Here is a 19960-nt window from a genome sequence, read left to right as displayed (position 1 = left end):
GGTCACTACCCACCCCCCTCAGCTCCTCCAATCTAAGGGGTGGGGTGCAAAGCATCAGGCCTGCTTCTTCTGGGCACCCACCCTAATAGCATTTGGGCAGGAAAATGAGGGATGAAGCACTAGAGATGTCATCCCCACTTCATTTAAATTCAGTTTGACCACTTGCACCTATTTCTGGCACAAGCAATGGTGCCCGTTGAAATTCCAGAAAGCCCATGGTAGTGCAAATCTCCACCTCCCCTTTTCCCCTTTTCTCAGCTCAGTAATCAAAGCGTTAACCAGGTGCAAAGCACAGGAAAATGCAACCACTCACGATTCAGTTTTCATTCCAGTTTAAGTAACTGAACCACCTCATGAGAGAAGGGCAGCTTATTTCTCAATGACACAATTCTTGGCAGGTTGATGGGTATACCTGTGACCTGAGCAAACAATGTGGACCAGGAGAATGGTGAAGAGCTCAGAACCCCTCACCAAAATGAACTGCAGAAGAGGGAATAATTTGATGGAAGGAGACAATTTACCCAGGATTTAGTTTTCTGCTGCCTTGAAGCTGACACTGGTACCAAATAACATGGCCAGAATTTTCCGTGCCCGCCGACACCGGGCATGTTCAGTGGCGTGAGCAGACAATATGGTGCGATGGGTTTCACGGTGGCGTGAAACGGTGGGCCACATTCTCTGCCATCAGACGTTGGGAACCTCATTGTCATGCATCAGCGTATCATTATTAGGCCTGCCCACCAGAATCACCCCCCCCCACCCCCGCCTCCCTCCACCAGATCATCCATCCATGTTGGCGGGAAAACACGCCACGTGTTTCACAACAGCACATAATCAACGTGCACCTGGCGGGTTGCAATTCGCTTGGGACTTTGAGGTTTGTTTGCCTACCTTGCTTCGGGCAGCACTCGCAGTCATCAGCGCCAGGCTTCACAGGCAGCACCACATCACTTTTAGGGCAGCTCATGGTGGGTCTCTACCTACCAGATCAGCCATGTGTGGGTGGCTTTTCAATGGCTGCAGGGCTAAGGCTGCTTGGCAAAGGGGGAGAAATGGCCTCAGGCCAGGGAAGAGGCTGCAGGATGAGGGCTGTACTGGGGAAGGAGGGTAACCCATGGTGTGTGTTGATCTGTGCAAGTGGCCTCAAGATGGTGAGGGCTGAGGAGGCAGTCTCCAGAGGAGATGAGGCCAGGCGGACATGTGAGGGTGTGTGTGTGTGATGTCCCTTGAGATGGCAGTGAGTGAGATGCCAGTGAACGTGTGATGGGCTGGAGTCTATGAGTTTAGAGTGATGAGATGGTTGCCTTACCCTAGCTGCACGGATGTGATCATTCATCCTCTATCTGCATTGGATGATCAACCTCTTTTGTGCAGCATTGGCGCTGGTCACCACTGCCACCACCTCCCAAGCCTGGTTAGTCATGCCGCTGCCCACCCTGAGGCCAGGGAGGGGGATAGGGGACATCAAGGCAGGCCTCCACAGCGTCCAAAAGGCATTCCAGTGACGCATCACTAAACCTGGGAGCTGCAGTCTTTTTGCCTTTCGTGGACAGCTTCCCTACAGTAGTCATGGGCTGGAAGCACTGAGATGTGTATGTGCAGCTGAACTTTAAATATGGCGCCCGGCTTGAAGAAGCAGTGAGGTGATGGTGTGCTGGGCGAATGAGAGCCCATCCGCCCACCATCGAAATGGCGTGTTGCCTGGGAATGCATAACTAATGCGACGGGTTTGGGACAATATGGCGTGAAAATCTGTCATTGTGGCCAACGGGTAAAACAGTGTTTTATCCACCTGCTAACACACTTAGTACAAATCTGGGTCGATTCCGCCCCATGAATGCATTAATCATAAGGTTACACTGGACAGTATTATGATAGATAAGTGGCCACAGTCATTATACATATTACACAATGTAATTTCAGGGCACTGGGGAAGAACCAACCCTGCAGAAGTTGATGCCAGTTAGCAGTTCTTTTGGACTGTACTGTTCCAAATACTTAAAAATCTCACATTGTTTTTCTACCACATTAAGATCTGTCAAAACTCAGCATTAGATTTGTGGAAGCCTTCAAACGTTGCAAGGTTTAAAAAAAATGCACATTGCATATCAAAAATGGGATGCAGATGGGAGGGAGTTAAAAGTAATAACAATATCTCTTGGTATACTTGATTGTTCGTCAATTGCTCAAGATTTGTTCTTGTGGTTTAAGACATACTTTGAAGTCTTTGTGAATATGGTGCTACATGAAAATGCACCCCCCAAAGCATCCCAGAGTTCACATATAAAAGTAACAATTTAAAATGAAGAATAAGACAGCCATAACATAATTTAAATATTTTCATTACCTCCAAGTCATCAAATGTGTCATTAAAATTAAGAAAGGCACCAAAATCTGCAACATATAACAAAAAAAGCATTAGACTACAAAATAATTTCAAATATGGGAATAGTTGACTTCAGAATAAATGGAATTCTTTGCAATATAATAGGGAAAAAATTCTGCAATTTGTTATATAATTGTTTATATTAGGGTTTCACCATGTGTGGTATCCATCAAAATGCAATTATTACATTTTATACATTGAGCATATATGTTGATTGAGAATTTTCCAATGATTCAGGAAGAGATGCATGGATGTGAACTAACCATATCATGGCAGGACTCAGATACAAACTTTATTCTGTATTAACATAAATAATCTTAATCAAAGTATTGGTGGAGGGACCATATCCTCAGGCGAATGACAGGGAATGGGTTGGGGGTGGGCAGAAAGCAGCCAGTTATTCTGCTCATGGCCACTATCTGTTGGAAATTTGATATACGTGAATGTCAGGTAAGGAAAATGCAAGTTTTAAGAATAGTCACTTGGATGAAATGGAGAAGGTTGCTGCCATCAGAGGGGTCTGCATGAAGCAGCACCTTCAGGAGAAGCGGAGTTAAACTGAAAACAACAAGTGTATGCTGCTCAGGCTGAATCAAAATCATATTTAAAACACAGGCCAGGGATTGCTTCTGTGGGAATTAGTCATTCTTTCAAAATGAATGAAGCAAATGTTTGGGCGTGAAGATTATTGTCTCTTCCGGCATTAACATATCTGCTTTTAATTTCAAAATCTGGGTGGCAATTAAAAAAATATTTCTGTGACACATGACACCCTGATTAAACACAATGGGCATCGCCTATATTGACACACATGTTGGAGGGCAACAAGAAAGAACGCGCATAAAGAGAGGAACTAGGGGCACACAAGCAGGTACTCAGTGATGTGACTTTTTTTTGTTGATAGTAGGGTTATGGTGTTGGCATTTAATTGTCTGACCTCATTAGAAATCACTTTCTGAACCTTTAGAAATATTACCCATGCCAATTTCAGTACAGAAAACATTGAATGGCCTCCCTAAGATGTTAACTAAAAGAGAGGTGGGGAGTCTCACTGTGGATGCTCATGTTTAAAAACGTGGAATGGAAAATTTACAACGACCCTGAGAAATCATTTCACTTGTTTCTTGCATCTTCCACATTCCCCTATTTTGAACTGTTTCAATGGTGAACACTGATGACATCCTTTGGGAAACCAACTTGGATGACTTACTAGCAAAGGACCAAGCGGGCACACTTTGATAAAATGGTAGGACTGGGGAAACACTCTGACTTAACGACTGTGTAAGAACATTACTGTGGCTTTCTCACAGTAACTCTAGAAGTTTTTGTTGCCAATATTAGCGGATGCTGCCTTATTGCCAGTTTTTCCTCTTATTGCGTCTGGGCATTAAGGGTCATCCTCAGAGGAAAATCAAGCATTGGCACGTGCATAAAGGAATCAACACAATCTTCTGCAATCATTACTATAAAGCAGCCTTTAGCAGCTCATTTTAAATAGGTTAATACCTTCAATAAAATATTGTACGAAAAAAAGATGTAATAAGCTTTGGCCAGATTGCTTCCTGAACAGTGATTTCCAGGTTAGTGACTTCTCAGCTCATATTGTCACTGAGGTAACAAGATCTTACTGTTGACATGCAATTGTTTAAAGGAAAAACAAAAATGGATAGAAAATTAAAATTGATCCAAATTCTTTGTAAGTTTTTAAAAAAATCTTTAATGGTAAGATAAACTTCTAAGCTGATAAATTATGGGCAATAAGGGTGGAGCTTAAGAAAGCAATTAGGAGAGCAAAGAGGGGATATGAGAAAGCTCTGGCTGGTAAAAGGGAAAATCTCAAGATATTCTATAAGTATATCAATGGGAAGAGGATAACCAGGGAAAGAGTAGGGCCAATAAGGGACCAAGGGGGCAACCTATGGGTGGAGCCAGATGATATCGCTAGAGTGTTGAATGAATACTTCACATCCATCTTCGCCCAAGAGAATGAGATTGAAGGTATCGAACTCGGGGAGAGACTACGAGGTTCTTAAGCAAATTGATATAGGAAGTGATAAGGTATTGGAGGTGTTGGCAGGCTTAAAAGTGGACAAATCTCCAGGTTGGGATGATTTGTGTCCCAGACTGCTGAGGGAGGCAAGGGAGGAGATCGCAGGGGCTATGACCCAAATTTTTAATTCCCCACTGGCCACGGGGGAGGTGCCAGAGGACTGGAGAACAGCTAATGTGGTTCCGCTATTTAAGAAGGGTTGTAGAGATAAGCCAGGGAACTACAGGCCAGTGAGTCTCACGTCAGTGGTAGGGAAACTATTGGAGAAAATTCTGAAGGAGAGAATCTATCTCCACTTGGAGAGGCAAGGTTTGATCAGGGATAGTCAGCATGGCTTTGTCAGAGGGAGGTCAAGCCTAACAAAGTTGATTGAATTTTTTGAGGAGGTGACTAGGTATGTAGATGAGGGTAGTGCAGTTGATGTAGTTTATATGGATTTCAGCAAAGTCTTTGACAAGGTCCCACATGGGAGACTTATAAAGAAGGCAAATGCACATGGGATACAGGGTCATTTGATAAGGTGGATTCAAAATTGGCTTAGTTGTAGGAGACAGAAGGTGATGACAGAAGGATGCTTTAGTGGCTGGAAGCCAGTGTCCAGTGGCGTACCACAGGGATCTGTGCTGGGTCCCCTATTATTTGTCATTCATATAAACGACATAGATGACTATGTGGAGGGTAGGATTAGTAAGTTTGCGGATGACACAAAGATTGGCCGGGTGGTTAACAGTGAGGCTGAGTGTCTTGGGCTACAGGAAGATATGGACGGGATGGTCAAATGGGCAGATAAGTGGCAGGTGGAATTTAACCCTGAAAAGTGTGAGGTGATACACTTTGGAAGGAGTAATTTGACAAGGAAGTATTCAATGAAAGGCATGACACTAGGGACCTTGGCATATGTGTCCATAGAGCTTTGAAGGTGGGGTGGGGGGCATGTTAATTGGGTGGTGAAAAAGGCATATGGGACACTTGCCTTTATCAATCGAGGCATAGATTACAAAAGTAGGGAGATCATGTTGGAGTTGTATAGAACCTTGGTGAGGCCACAGCTGGAGTACTGTGTGTAGTTCTGGTCGCCACATTATAGGAAGGATGTGATTACACTGGAGGGGGTGCAGAGGAGATTCACCAGGATATTGCCTGGAATGAAGAGAGGTTGGATAGACTTGGGTTGTTTTCGTTGGAGCAGAGAAGACTGAGGGGCGACCTGATCGAGGTGTACAAGATTATGAGGGGGCATGCACAGGGTGGATGGGGAGCAGCTGTTCCCCTTAGTTGAAGGGTCAGTCACAAGGGGACATAAGTTCAAGGTGAGGCACAGGAGGTTTAGGGGGGGATGTGAGGAAAAACTTTTTTACCCAGAGGGTGGTGACGGTCTGGAATGCACTGCCTGGGTGGAGGCGGGTTGCCTCACATCCTTTTAAAAAGTACCTGGATGAGCACTTGGCACGTCATAACATTCAAGGCTATGGGCCAAGTGCTGGTAAATGGGATTAGGTAGGTAGGTCAGGTGTTTCTCATGTGTCGGTGCAGACGCGATGGGCTGAAGGGCCTCTTCTGCACTGTATGATTCTGTGATTCTATGAATAAATGCTGGCCGAGCCAGCAACACCCACATCCCATGAATGAATAGATGTTTGTTACTTGGCAACAGACTTGTGGAAAACAAGAACAACTTGTATTTATATAACACATTTAATGCAATAGAATATTCCAAGGTGCTTCACAGGAGCATTATCAGACAAAATTTAACACGGAGCCACAAAAGGAGATATTAGAGCAAGTTACCAAATGCTCGGTCAAAGTAGGTTTTAAGAAGTGTCTTGAAAGGAGAAAAGAGAGGTAGGGGGGTTTAGGGAGGAAATTGCAGAGATTAAGGCCTAGACAGTTGAAGGAACAACCAGCAATGGCGGAGTGATTATAAAAAATAAATGCTCAAGTGGCCAGAGTTAGAGGAGCACAGATATCTTGGAGGATTGTGTGGGTAGATAAGGGTGGGAGTGCAGGTGTGGGGCATGGAGGCATTTCAAAACAAGGATGATAAATTTATAAATCAAGGTGATGCCTAACTGGATGTCAATGTAGGACAGCGAACATGGTGAGGTGGGAGGGGAGGGTGATGAGTGAATGGGACTTGGTGTGAGGCAGGACATGGGTGACAGAGTTTGGCAATGACATCAGGTTTACAGAGGGGAGAACATGGGAGGCTGGTCAGGAAAACATTGTAATAAATGATCACTTGGTAGTACAGAACTTGAGTAATGCTGAAAAAAGAGAGACATGCTGTCTAATCTTTTTGTCTTGCACTCATCAGGAAAAATTTGCAAGAATACCAATTCTAAAGAAAAAAAACAGAAAGATTGACAGTTAACTGTTCTCTGGTGCATTCTCTATGGAAACGCCTCTACCAATCGGCGTCTACTTACTAACCAATCAGCATTCACTTTTTGTGCAGTATAAATTGTTGTTCCCGTCAGAATTGGTATTCTGGTGAATCTGTCCTGACAAGGACAAGACGATAAGTTTCAACAGCATGTCTCTTTTTTCAGCAATACATTATAACGCTCGAATCTCAAGGTAGCAAAGGCATGGATGAAGGTGTCAGCAGCAGATGAGCTGAGGCAGGGGTGAAGGCAAACAATGGCAGAAATAGGCAGTCTTAGTGATGGTTTGGATGTGTGGTCAGAAGCTCCTCTTGGGATCAAATATGACACTGAGGTTGCAAACAGTCTGGTTCAGCAGCAAACAGTTGAGAGGGAGTGATGCAGCCAGTGCTAGGGAGCAGAGTTTGTTGCCGCAACCAAAACACAACGGGTTTGGTCGTCTCAATATTTAATTGGAGAAAATTTCTCGGTACTGATGAGATAAACAGCACTGATGGGATAAACAATCTGACAATTTAGAGACAATGGCAGGGTCAAGAGATGTGATGTTGAGGTGGAGCTGAGTGTTGTCAGCATACATGTGGAAACAAATGCTGTGTCATTCAATGATAATAACGTTATCGAGGGGCAGCATGTAGATAAGAAATACGGTAGGAGGCCAAGGATAGGTCCTTAGAGATAATGGTGTAGGAAAGGCATTGGAGGAGGATGGTGTGATCAACTGTGTTAAAGGCTGCAGGCAGGCTGAGAAGGGAGACGGTGGTGTAGTGATATCGTCACTGGGCTACTAACCCAGAAGCCCAGGCTAATGTTCTTGGGACATGTGTTCAAATCCTGCCATGGCAGCTGGTGGAATTTAAATTCAATTAATTAATAAAAATCTGGAATTGAAAGATGCTCTCAGTAAAGGTACCTATGAAGCAATCATTGATTGTCGTAAAAACCCATTTCGTTCACTAATGTCCTTTAGGGAAGGAATTCTGCCATCCTTACCTGGTCTGGTCTATATGTGACTCCAGACCCACAGCAATTTGGCTGACTCATAACTGCCCTCTGAAATGGTTGAGCAAGCCGCACAGTTCAAGGACAATTAGGAATGGGCAACAAATTATGGCCTTGCCAGCAACACCCACATTCCCTGAAAGAATTTTTAAAAGGGCAAGAAGGGGACAGTAAGGTACCATTTGTGACTTTGATGAGAGTAATTTCAAGTACTGTGGCAAGGGCGGAAACCCAATTAAAGAGCTTCAAACATGGATAGTGGGCAGGGATTTGGGAGGTGACAATATGATTTAGGACTTTGGAGAAGGAAGGAAGGTTAAAATTGTGGCAGTAGTGGTTTGCCAGGACTGAGGAGTTAAGGTTTTTTATTTGAGGAGAGGTGTGATGCTGGCAGCTTTGCAGGAGTCAAGGACAGTATCCGAGGACAGAGTGCCCTTCACAATATCAGTTAACATGGGAGCTAGGAAGGGAAGTTGGGTAGTCAGCAGTTAGTGGGAATAGGGTTGAGAGATCGGAGGTCTCATGGACAAGATGACCTCAGAGAGGGCATGAGGGGAGATAGAGAAACTAAAGAAAGATGCAATCAACAGGAAACCATTTCACAAAGCCTTTGGCACCTCAAGTGGAAACAGGTCATGGGACTAATTTGAGTTAGGTGCACCATGATTGAGTATTGAGCAGAGTGATCACATAGCCTGCCCAGGCAGCAAGAGGAGCCTGAGCCACTGGGGCCTGATCTACATACTTTTGGCAAGCTATCAGTGCTCAACTCAACGATCCAGGCTGGGGGCAAGATCCAGCAGCTTCTGTGCTGATCCAGGTCAGAGTTCAGAGCTTAGACGAGTGGGTGGTGGAGATGGGATATTCCATCAGATCCTATGCAGATCCCAGCCATAAGTGAGGGGTCAGGGATGTAAAAAGAGCCTGTGGGTGGTGCTGTGTTGAAACACTGAGCAGCTAGCAGCAAGTGGGAAGATTCTTATCAGACCAGGAGGAGTTAGTCAGGCTGAAAACTGCATTGGGGCCCTAAAGGTGGCATTAGACCCCCAATTCAAATAATTTAGTAGGGTTTTTGCCTGTTTCAGGAAGGACACTGTATCATCATTTTGATGTTCACTCAAAACGTGAGTCAGACAGACGATCAGTGAAAAATTGCCTTTCCACTAAACCCTTTTTTCAAGCACAAAAGGGACATTGGCCAAAGGAAACTCTTCTTCATTACGTACTGTAGCACAAGGAAGAGTAATTTTCATTTTTAGTTTGTCATTAATTGCCATTATGGATTAAAGTATTCTTCCAATACTATTATTTTAATTCAATATAGTGACATATGTATTATACATATTTGAAAAGATGTCAATTGCTATGATATATTGTAAATCGCAGAAGTAATGCTGGACTCAGACTGTGTGTTTGAATTTTAACATCTATTGATACAGTCACAGGAATCCAAAGACATTGAGGTTAATTTTTCACATACGCCTTTTGAAACAGTCCTCTCATAGAGCTGGTTAATAAGCTGCAAGGTTGGAAGAATTGGCCTTTCCCTTTCTTCCATTTTCTTCCCACACTCTCTAAAGGCACAGGATATGCTAGACACTTGTTCCATCTGTACCCTAATTCCTCATACGTGGAACACAGCCAAGCACGATCCTGTCCTCACCCCCATGTCGCACATGTATTTATAGTAGGGCTCACTGGATAGCGATCTACAAATGGAACCCTGGCTGATTTTTTTTCCCTCCCTTCCCAAGAGGTGTTGAGGCCCCTTTTGGCTTAACATCAGGAGCAAGATTTTTTTCCAAAGTAAAACTATATATTTTTAAAACCACGACACTTATGTAGAACAAATGCGTGTGACACATATCTGAATTCGCATTGTCCATATTTAGTATTGTCTGCCCATAGGCAGTTTGTGTATGAATTCTACAATCAAAATAGTCTGTTTCATAATAAAAACACTCAATGCCACAGATAAATATATTAACCTAAGTACTAACGGTATATGTTGGGATATACTTGTTCACTTATATTGAGGGAAACCTCCTGTCCTGTACACTCTGTTTTCAGGATTAAATTAACTGCACGCAGCTTTCTGAAAACGAATGCCACTTGTACCATTTACAATGCAACCAGCAATGTCTCGTGTTGACATAACTTTCATATCAAGATCAAGTACTTTAATTTACTACAAATTTGATTCCACTTATTTCTTCAAATGGATGACAGGAATTTTTCTAAAATGATTCATTTTTTTCTTCTAACCTTCTTTAAAAATGACTACAGGAAACATCACAAAAAACAATACAATAACCAGATTATCTTACCTTTGCTTTGCAATGTTCAGTGCTGAAAAGAAATGGTGATGAGATTCCCAACTTCCCTGTAGTTAGATAACACTGGTTGTGAAGTATTATCCAATTGCAAAACACTCTCAATAGCTTCAGGCATTTTTCGCAATGGTAAGCAAATTCAATTAAAACATAGCTTTGTTTACCACGAGCCATACACACACTGATATACACATGCCCCAAATACATATAATGTGGTTCAACAGCTGCTAATATGAGCTAATCATTAGAAGTGACATGTCATTCAAATAGCATAAATTAGGTTTTTGACTTAATATTTCCCATTGTGGTATGAATAAAGTTTACAAGGTTAACCTATTAAACATTGTGGATAATCAATATGGAGATTGCACTCATTTATGCTACTATTCATTCCAATTTTCTTGCACTGACCAGAGCAGGTGATTGTTTTCCTTCCTGGCACATGCAGCTCATCTGTTGTATATTTTATGTCCCAGAGCTATATGCAGAGATGATACACTAGGCTATACATATGCAACAGGAATTTATTTAAAAGAGTTTCTTTTAAAAAAAAAATCTGTTCTCTCATGTTTCTAACAGCTTCTAACAGTGAGCTTCCAGCTTTCTTTACTTTCCTGAGTCCACACCCAGGCTTAGCCAATCAAGCACAGTGAGCATTAATAGTAAACAGACTCTCATAATCAAATACAGAACAATTGAACAGCATACCATCACCATATTTAAGAGTTCGCTGTCCAAACTACTGAGCAACCTACACAAGTAGGGTTTCAATTGGCGTATATGAAAACTACAAGTTCTTATTGTAGTGGTATATCCAACATATCTAAGCCTCACAAGTATATATTGAGGTGCAGATGGAATTTGACCTGCAGCCTAAAGAGTGCAAATAAGGTTCCTGTTGTTTGGTCAGCTAAATCCCCTCTATCTCATTGGGATTTGTTTGCCATTGAGTGGGAAGAAATCCAGCCCCCAGGAACAGATCTACCTTGCTAGGTCCTATTAGTGAGCTGACTTGGGCAATCAATAATCACCAGTACCTGGGATTAGCGCACACCGTCCTGGCTCAGATATTGCATTATTAGATTCTGAAAAGGGGGTAGACCTGATTCTAATTCCCCAAAGCCTAGCATATCATCTTGGAACTATCTCAATGCCAAGGAAACTTCTTCCCCAAGGATGATCATCAATATTCACTCATTAGAGAACTGACATTGACAAGTTTGATCACTTGCCAGGAGTATCATGGTATCAAAAGGTTCTCCTGAGTGGGAGGTAAGTTGTATTGCTCACTAAAGTATGTGAGGACATTGCAACATCTTCCTGATCACAACATAGATACACATTGTCCCAATCAAACATTGGTCCCATCAATTGAAAGCACAGCGATCAACAGCACTTAGTTGCCTTTCTGCAAACCAATCAATATCAAAACCGAATCCTGGATATACAACAAACAACTCTGATACATGTCCTTTAGTTAATGTCCTCTAACATTAGTCACATAAGAGTTTCTACATCAGGTATCTGATGAACATCTGCCGTCAGCAACAGTAGGAGGACCTACATGGTTCAGCATGGAAAGTGCCAGCCAGCTTGATGTTCTGAACATCCAAGTCCATTGCTTCCTATCAGACACATTCATCATGAACTGCTTAAACCAGGTCCTCACATGAGAAATTTTAGCAATGACACAAGGCTGTGAGTGGCCTGCCACCACCAGCAAGGTACTGAGCAATTGGTCAGTGTAAATGGTACATTAAAAATACACAAATGAGAGCAAAATATTAAGCATATATCTTTTAACATAGAAGGGTGGTCTTATGAAATAAAAACTCCAAACTTGTAGGAGAGAAGACGGGCAGTAACACAACCTTGTGTGCACTTGGAATGAAATATGGGGCCACTCCTCCCATTTTGAGAGTTGATTTCAGTTCTTTGATCACCCGTTTAAACAACTTGTAACTGAGTAATTCTATTGTTCTATCAGAAGTTGTAAACTTATTTGAACTTCGATATTTGGCTAAATATACAAAACTGATTTCTTTGACATGAAAATTAAAACACAAAATGTAAGAATAACAGTACATTAGTACTATAAATATTAGTATAGACCTGTTTATATTTTTAAATACAAATGTAAGTGAAAATATGGATGATGCTAAATATACACATAGAATGGAGTAAAAGAGCAGTAGAAACAATATCAAACATAAAGAACGGTGTATGTTGAAATTTAGGCAAAAAGATTAAACAATGCAGCCAGGATGAATCACACACAGAAATTCCCTATGCTTCATTCAATTTGAGTTTTGTACATGAATAACAAAAAAAAAATTCACAAGTTTAGCTCCATTGAATGATCACAATCCTAGCATCATTAACCATGACTATGGCTAGTGATCAGCTTATTTCTACAGAATGGCTGCGAAAAATCAAGGTGCCTATCACAGCACATTTCTGCAGCAATAGTCCTGAACAGATCCTGCTCTCTCATGCTCTGCGTCTTTCACTAATTTGGGCCAAATCTCCAGTTCAGTTTGTATTTTTCACTCTCATTAGAAGCTAGTTAAACATGGTCCAAGGAATCATTAACCTTTGTAACAAATTATTTTTATGTACGTAAGAATTATCTGTTACATTGAGGTTATAAAAATACTTATAGTTAGTTTATTTAATTTAGAAAAGGAAATTTTGTTAACTTCAAAGGGGGATATATTTAATGTGACTGAAAGTACAAGTTTCTAAATGCAATCAGGTTAATTGCTAAGGCTGAAAAGATGCATCACTATTGGACATGAATCAATACAAAGGCAAGTAACATATCTGATGTCAATCTTCCAGGATATACTGGTGCCAAATGTGGCTGAGAAGGGAAAATCCTGAGGCTGAGTGAAGATCAATACATGAAAATGAAGTATAGCATTCAATACATGAGGCACAGGTCCGCAGTTGTACATGTACAGGCTTACCACTTATTGATCAAAAGAAAAAACAAAATGACTAAAAGAGTTATTAAACAATAACAGACAATTGAACTGTAAATTTTATTTGCTGTGTAATATCAATTGCTACTGTAATTAATTATATAAACTGAACCAAACAAGATCAATATTATAAGAATAGAAACAAAAGATTTATACTAATAAATTGTCTAAATCAATTTCATATAGGCTCATCCTTCTCGGCTCAGATAATGAGTAGAAGGAGGGACAAAAGTTTAAAAGAACTTGGTTTTGGTAGTGCGCATACTTAAACCATAATTACATTTCACAATTAATCAATAAAGTTTCATGGAACTAATCAACCAAAATTCGGTTCCTAATTACTGATAACCTATATCTGACCTTTCCCTGCTCCAGATTTTTGCAAATCTCCCATTTTAGAGTGTTCTTTGGGAACAAATCAATTAATTTTCAATCCTTCCCATATATCACTTGTGAGAAGTAAGTCTGGTGCAAAGGGATTCACACCAGAACAAGGTGCAGCAGATTTTCTCTTAATTATTTCTAGCACTCGGTCGATGTTAGATGCAGTGGCTGGAGGTTCTCAACTGACAGTAGCCAATCATTAATTTAACATTGTTCCAATGGGCACAGGCAAGCTAGTCATTTTGACACATAGTACATTTGAGAAGCGTAGGTACATAATTCCCTTCAGTTAATCTAGAAATAATAGTTACTGGGATTCAAGTTAAGCCTGAAGAAGAGGAAGTGTTGCTCACTCCTATCTGTATAAATAGGTCAGTTTAACAGTTGCCATTTGCAACTGCACAGAGTTGGATACAAACAAGATTTCTGCATTTATTACAGTCTGTATGGGATAGCAATGATATGCCTGCATATATTGAGTGGTGTTTCAGACTTAGCAATTAGGAAGTGACCAGTAAAACCAGCCAGTGGAATTGAGGCAATTTCACTTGCAACTATAGGCAAGTAGTGCAAAGGCATCAAAGTTTCAATGATGTAGGAGAAGGGAAATAGGATTTCTCCTGGCTGTTGTAATTATGACTGGGCTTGGTTCTCCTCATTCCTTCTTAACATTCCTAATTCTTAGAATTATCAGATTATATTTGCAACTAAAACACCTATTCATAGCTTGCCTCCTTAACATGCACTCTACTGAAACTTGGATTTAAAAAGCATGTTAAATGCCCTTAAGTGCTTCACAGGAGCGTTATAAAGCAAATCTGACACCAAATAAGGAGATATTAGGTCAGTTGACCAAAAGCTTGGTTAACAAAGTAGGTTTTAAGGAGTGTCTTAAAAGAAGAAAGAGATAGAGAGGCAACGAGACATAGGAAGAGAATTCCAGTAGTTATAGCTGATGGCACAATGATCAATGGTGGAGTGATTAAAAATGGGGATTTAGAACTCAGAATTAGGAGAGCACAGATATCTCAGAGGGTTGCAGAGCTGGAGGAGGTTACAGAGTTAGACAGAGGTGAGATGATGGTGGGGTTTGAAAACAGGAATGAGAATTTTAAAGTCAAGGCATTGAATGAATGGTGAATGGAATTTGGTGAGCAAGGACATAGGCAGCAGAGTTTTGGATGACCTCAGGTTTATGTAGGGTAGAATGTGGGAGGCTGGCAAGGAGCATGTTGGAAGAGTCAAGTACAGAGTTAATAAAGGCAGCTCTAGTACTGTGTACAGTTTTGGTCTCCTTAGTTAAGAAGGGATATAATTGCACTGGAAGTAGTTCAGTGAAGGTTCACTCTGCTGATTCCTGGGTTGTCTTGTGAGGAAAGGTTGAGCAGGTTACACTTATACTCATTGGAGTTTAGAAGAAAGAGAAGTGATCTTATTGAACTATAGAAGATCTTGAGGGTACTTAACAGGGTGGATGCTGGAAGGATGTTTCCCCTGTGGGGAGTCTAGAACTAGGGGACACAGTTTAATAAAGGTTCTCCCATTTAAGACGGAGATGAGGACAATTTTCTTTCTCTCAGAGGGTTGTTAGACTTTGGAATTTTCTTCCCCAGAGAGCAGTGGAAGCTGGGTCATTGAATATATTCAAAACTGAGTTAGACAGATTATTGATTGGCAAGGGAGTCAAGGGTTATGGGGGGATGGGCAGGAAAGTGGAGTTAAGGCACAATCAAATCAGCCATGATCTTATTGAAGGATGGAGCAGGAATGATGAACTGAATGGCTTATTCCTGCTCCTAATTCTTATGATCTTAAAAAGGCATGGCTGAGGGCTTCAGCTGCAGATCATCTGAGGCACAGGCGGTGTTAGGTGATGTTATGATGGTGGAAATAGGCGGTTTTAGGGATGGCATGGATATATATGGTTGGAAACTTGGCATGCAAACAAAGAATGACCATCTCACATTGAGTAATGAACCTTTTTGGAAGCATCATATTCTCAAATACATTTGCTGCAACATTTTGAATGCATCTTCTGAAAGAATTTGTAAGAGAAAGCACTAATTTCATCTTTAAATTCCAGACAGTAAACCAACAGAAAGCAAAGGGGGGCAGAGCAGTTTTGTTCAAAAGATAACCCACAAACCACTATATGAGATTGAGAGAGCATGCGCACTATCAGCAGACATCAGCTATATTCTTCATTGCTTTCAAAAGAAAAATGCCATAAGCAAAGTTACACTAGCTACAACAAACAAGGGAATCCCACCACCATTAATTAAAAACAACATTCAACTGACATTTTCATTCTAAATTTCTTTGTGAACCTCAGCAAAACCTCGAGACTTACATGACTGCACATTAGCAATAACCCAATATTTTAAATCACAGGAAGAAATTTGAAATAAATATTGATTTCATAATTCAGAAAGAAAGAAGATCAGTTCTCTTTAATCAGGATTGTACTAATTTCTGAGCCCCATGAACTTATTTTAAGTCTATTTCCACAGAGCACAGCACCATAGGAAATTCAAGCAATGGGGTGAAAGATTGAAGACTAGCCCTCCTGTTTACCTGGGTCTTCAAATTCCATGGGCATGTCCACAATCAGTTGGTCACTGTACTTTCCGTACAGACCATCCGAACATATAGCAACCACTTGAACAACATAACTTGTGTTTGGTAATAAATTGCTGAGAATGGCTCCCTGAAACAAGAGAGGTAAACATTGGGTTAGAATGAAAGGGCTCAAGGATTATATTTCAGCTCAATTTCTTTTAAGTTGCTCTTTTTATTGCCCATTGGTCTGAAACCATAAAACTTATTTTATTGTGATGGCTAACATTCTGAACTATACTTTACCATGTCCTGATCCTCGTCCGTCAGGAACTGGTATCTGGTCTGGTCTTCTCCATCCAATTGTTGATGGAACACTGCATATCTCTCAAGGACAGCACTATAAACCGCTCTGGGTCTTTGCCAGAGAACAAGTAAAGAGGTGTTATTCCTTGGGTCGGCTTGGAGATTTTCGGGTTCTGAACTGCAAACTTAGAAGACATTGCACAGAGTTACATCAAGTACACTCAACTAATTGTAGTTTAACTAAAGATCGGTGTGTGGTCATCAAGGTGAGCAGATAATTGCTTCCACTCAGTCAGCATCAAGCCAGGTAAAGTATCAACAAAAGCACAGTATACCTCCCCTCAATCTGCCCAAACACATGCCTCAATTACATCCCCTCCCTCATTTTAGAACAGCAGTTTCTACTGAATCATTATGGCTTCGATTTTCATCATTACCATCTAGGCACTAAATGATGGAGCACAGAAGGGAAAATCTGGCCAGAGGGCATCTTGGGATCCCGGAGTATCTGTTACCAGGGCAAGACCCTTGTGTTCAAACAGGGCAACAATCACTCTCCTGCCTATTTCTGTAACCTACAGTTCTTCAAGATCTCTGCGCCCCTCCAATTCTAGTCTCTTTGTGCATTCCCGATTTTCTTTTCTTCACCATTGGTGGCTGTGCCTTCAGCTGCCTCGGCCCTATGCTTTGGAACTCCCTCCCTAAATTTCTCTGCCTGCCTTAAAGATGCTTCTTAAAACCTACCTCTTTGACCAAACTTTTGATCACCTGTCCTCAACACATCTTTTTACGTGGCGAGATGTCAAATTTTGTCTGATAACACTCTTGTGAAGTGCCTTGGGAAGTTTTACTATCTGAAGGCACTATATAAACGGAAGTTACTGTTGCTGTATAGATAAAAATCTATCCCTTTTTCTCTTTTCAGTTTGTCATTTCTCTCCACTACCTGGTGCGTGTGCATAGACTTTGGTTTAAATTAAGGTGAGGCTTAGCACTAATGCCTTCTGTAGTCGAACAGCTTGTCAACACTCACTGTCGTGGTTCACATATAATAAATGACCACTGGGCTGAGATGTCAGAGGGTTAATGCTACATGTGGATCCAAAAATCAGCAAACATCAACACTTTCAGGAATGGAGGAGAGACATTGGGAACATATAGAAGTGAAATAACACTGGTTGCTTTCTCTGTAAAATCTTTTAAAGAAACTTGGATTACATGACCTCAGGGTTTCCAAAGTGCTTTACAACCATTAAAGTGCTTTTTGAAGTGTCTTCATTGTTCTAATGTAGGAAATGCAGCAGTCAGTTCATGCATAGCAAGCTTCCACAAACAGATGACCTGATAATCTGTTTGATTGAGTTTGGTTGAGGAATAAATATTGGCTAGGACACTATAGAAAACTCTTCTTCAATAATTCAGCATGGGATCTTTTACATCCACTCAAGTGGGCACACAACACCTGGGATATAATGTCTTATTTGAAAGATCAAACCTCCAAATGTGCAGCATTTCCTCAGTACTGCTTTGAAGTATTCACTTGGATTATGTGCTCAAGTGACTTGAACCCATGACTTTATGAGAGTGCTTGAGCCAAGTCTGACAACTTTCTGTAGCAAGTTAGAAAATCTAACATTTAAGGCAGAGGTAGATAGATTCTTGACTAATGAGGGAATCAAATGTGCCCGGGGGTAGGTGGGAAAATGGAGTTGAGGCCATAATTAGATCATCCAGGATCTATTGAATGGTGGAGCAGGCTTGAGAGGCCTAATGGCCTACTCCCACTCCTAACTCCTATTTCTACATATTTTAAAAATTTATTCATTCATGGGATGTGGGCGTCACTGGCTAGGCCAGCTTTTATTGCCCATCCCTAATTGCCCTTGTTCAGAGGGCATTTTAAGAGTCAACCACATTGCTGTGGGTCTGGAGTCACATGTAGGCCAGACCAGGTAAGGACAGCAGATTTCTTTTCCTAAAGGACATTAGTGAACCAGATGGGTTTTTACAACAATCGACAATGGTTTCATGGTCATCATTAGACTTTTAATTCCAGATTTTTATTGAATTCAAATTTCACAGTCTGCCATGGTGGGATTCCAATTCGGGTTCCCAGAGCGTTACCGCATGTCTCTGGAATACCAGTCCAGTGACAATACTACAATGCCACCGTCTCCCCGTTCATATATTATGTCCATTAATCTCCATTAAGGCAACAGCAACCCATAGACTTAACCAGACACCAGACAAAGCATTTTCACCTTCCGAGTTCAAAACCTTACGAATTCAAAATGAGGTTCTTTTCATTTTGGTTCCTGTGGATATATGTTCATATATTCATATGCTTCCAAAAGACATGATTTACTACAAATAAAAAGTACCAATAGCTCACAGTAATATTTCAGCAACATTTCAGGTTGAATTTAATGGCTGCATCAGTCTGGCTAGCCCCGTCTGGCTAGAAAGCCACTGGCAACACTGCCACTGCCATTTTTTGGAACCCTAATGGAATTAAATGTCTATCAGACAGTTTTCTACCTGCCATTGGGTTTCCTGGGCTTCCAAGATGACGATCCTAGCTTCAACCACATTGCTGTGGGTCTGGAGTCACATGTAGGCCAGACCAGGTAAGGAGGTCAGATTTCCTTCCCTAAAGGACATTAGTGAACCAGATGGTTCAAGTGCTACCAGCCAGTCAAAAGGCCGGCAGCTCTTCAGCCACAGCAACAGCACGGGAAGTGGTGACCACACCTGGGACTGTAGCAGGTCCCAGACCAGGAACATTGCTGGTGGCTCAGAGGACAGTTGAGTGCAGTGGCCTCCTTGATCTTCCCCATCCCAAACTTTTATGGGGGGAGTAGGGAAGGGTATAGGCTCTCCAGCCAGTGCCTCCTTGTCTGGTTATACAGCGCCAACTACCTCCCATCCCACTCTCCAGGGGGCATTAAATTCTGCCCTTCAAGTGCAGATATTCTGACATTAATCTATTTCTCAACACAAGAGTGCGCTTAAAGGTTGGAAATTTTTGAAAGTGCTTTTAAATTACGTGAAATGCATTTTTAAAAACGGTTATTCATGAATTCAGGCTGTACTAGGGTGAATTCTAGAGAGGGACAGGAAAATTCAGGACAGAACCAGAAGAGAGTATTAAAACAGAAAAGACAGACTGGGACTGGGGTGAAGGCAAAATAGAATACAGTAATTGACAAGAAAAGAGGAGCAGATTGACATAGATTAAATCCAAATATATTACAAAATTATTGGGAATAAAAATTGGAACAAGCTTAAAGAAACAAAAGAGAAGGGCCAAGTATAACACAAATTCCAATTGAAGGAAACTAATATCTTCTAGATCATCTATTGCCAGACACTCATTCTGCCATCCTTGATTACGCTTCAGTCAGGTGAATAGTACCTTAATCTTCACTAGGGTCCAGGCAATAGATAAGCTTTGACCCATCGATGCTTCAGCTGGGATCAGAAGTGCTGGCTGAAAATTCACAAAAGGGTTGGGTTTGCAGGAATCTTTACGGCAGTGTCAATGTGCATAGCATCAATGCTGACAGGGAAGACCA

At 41.4% G+C, this 19960-nt stretch overlaps 1 protein-coding gene across 4 annotated transcripts in view; it reads right to left on the bottom strand.

The window, feature by feature from the left end:
* The window catches only part of ptprz1a (protein tyrosine phosphatase receptor type Z1a), a 261256-nt gene that overhangs the window by 91121 nt on the left and 150175 nt on the right, over positions 1-19960 (bottom strand). For 3 of the 4 annotated variants that reach the window (XM_078568367.1, XM_078568368.1, XM_078568369.1), the window contains exons 9-11: positions 16386-16570; positions 16098-16230; positions 2348-2394 (exon numbers count right to left, since the gene is read on the bottom strand). In XM_078568367.1, coding sequence (XP_078424493.1) covers positions 2348-2394; positions 16098-16230; positions 16386-16570 — 365 coding nt within the window. The remainder of the gene's footprint in view (positions 1-2347; positions 2395-16097; positions 16231-16385; positions 16571-19960) is intronic. The other variant, XM_078568370.1, reaches the window with a different exon arrangement.

The sequence above is a fragment of the Cetorhinus maximus genome, chromosome 22 (genome assembly GCF_964194155.1).
Source record: "Cetorhinus maximus chromosome 22, sCetMax3.hap1.1, whole genome shotgun sequence".
Lineage (NCBI taxonomy): Eukaryota > Metazoa > Chordata > Chondrichthyes > Lamniformes > Cetorhinidae > Cetorhinus > Cetorhinus maximus.
The sequence above is the reverse complement of the archived record's forward strand: the minus strand, read 5'-3'. Positions and strand labels throughout refer to the sequence as shown.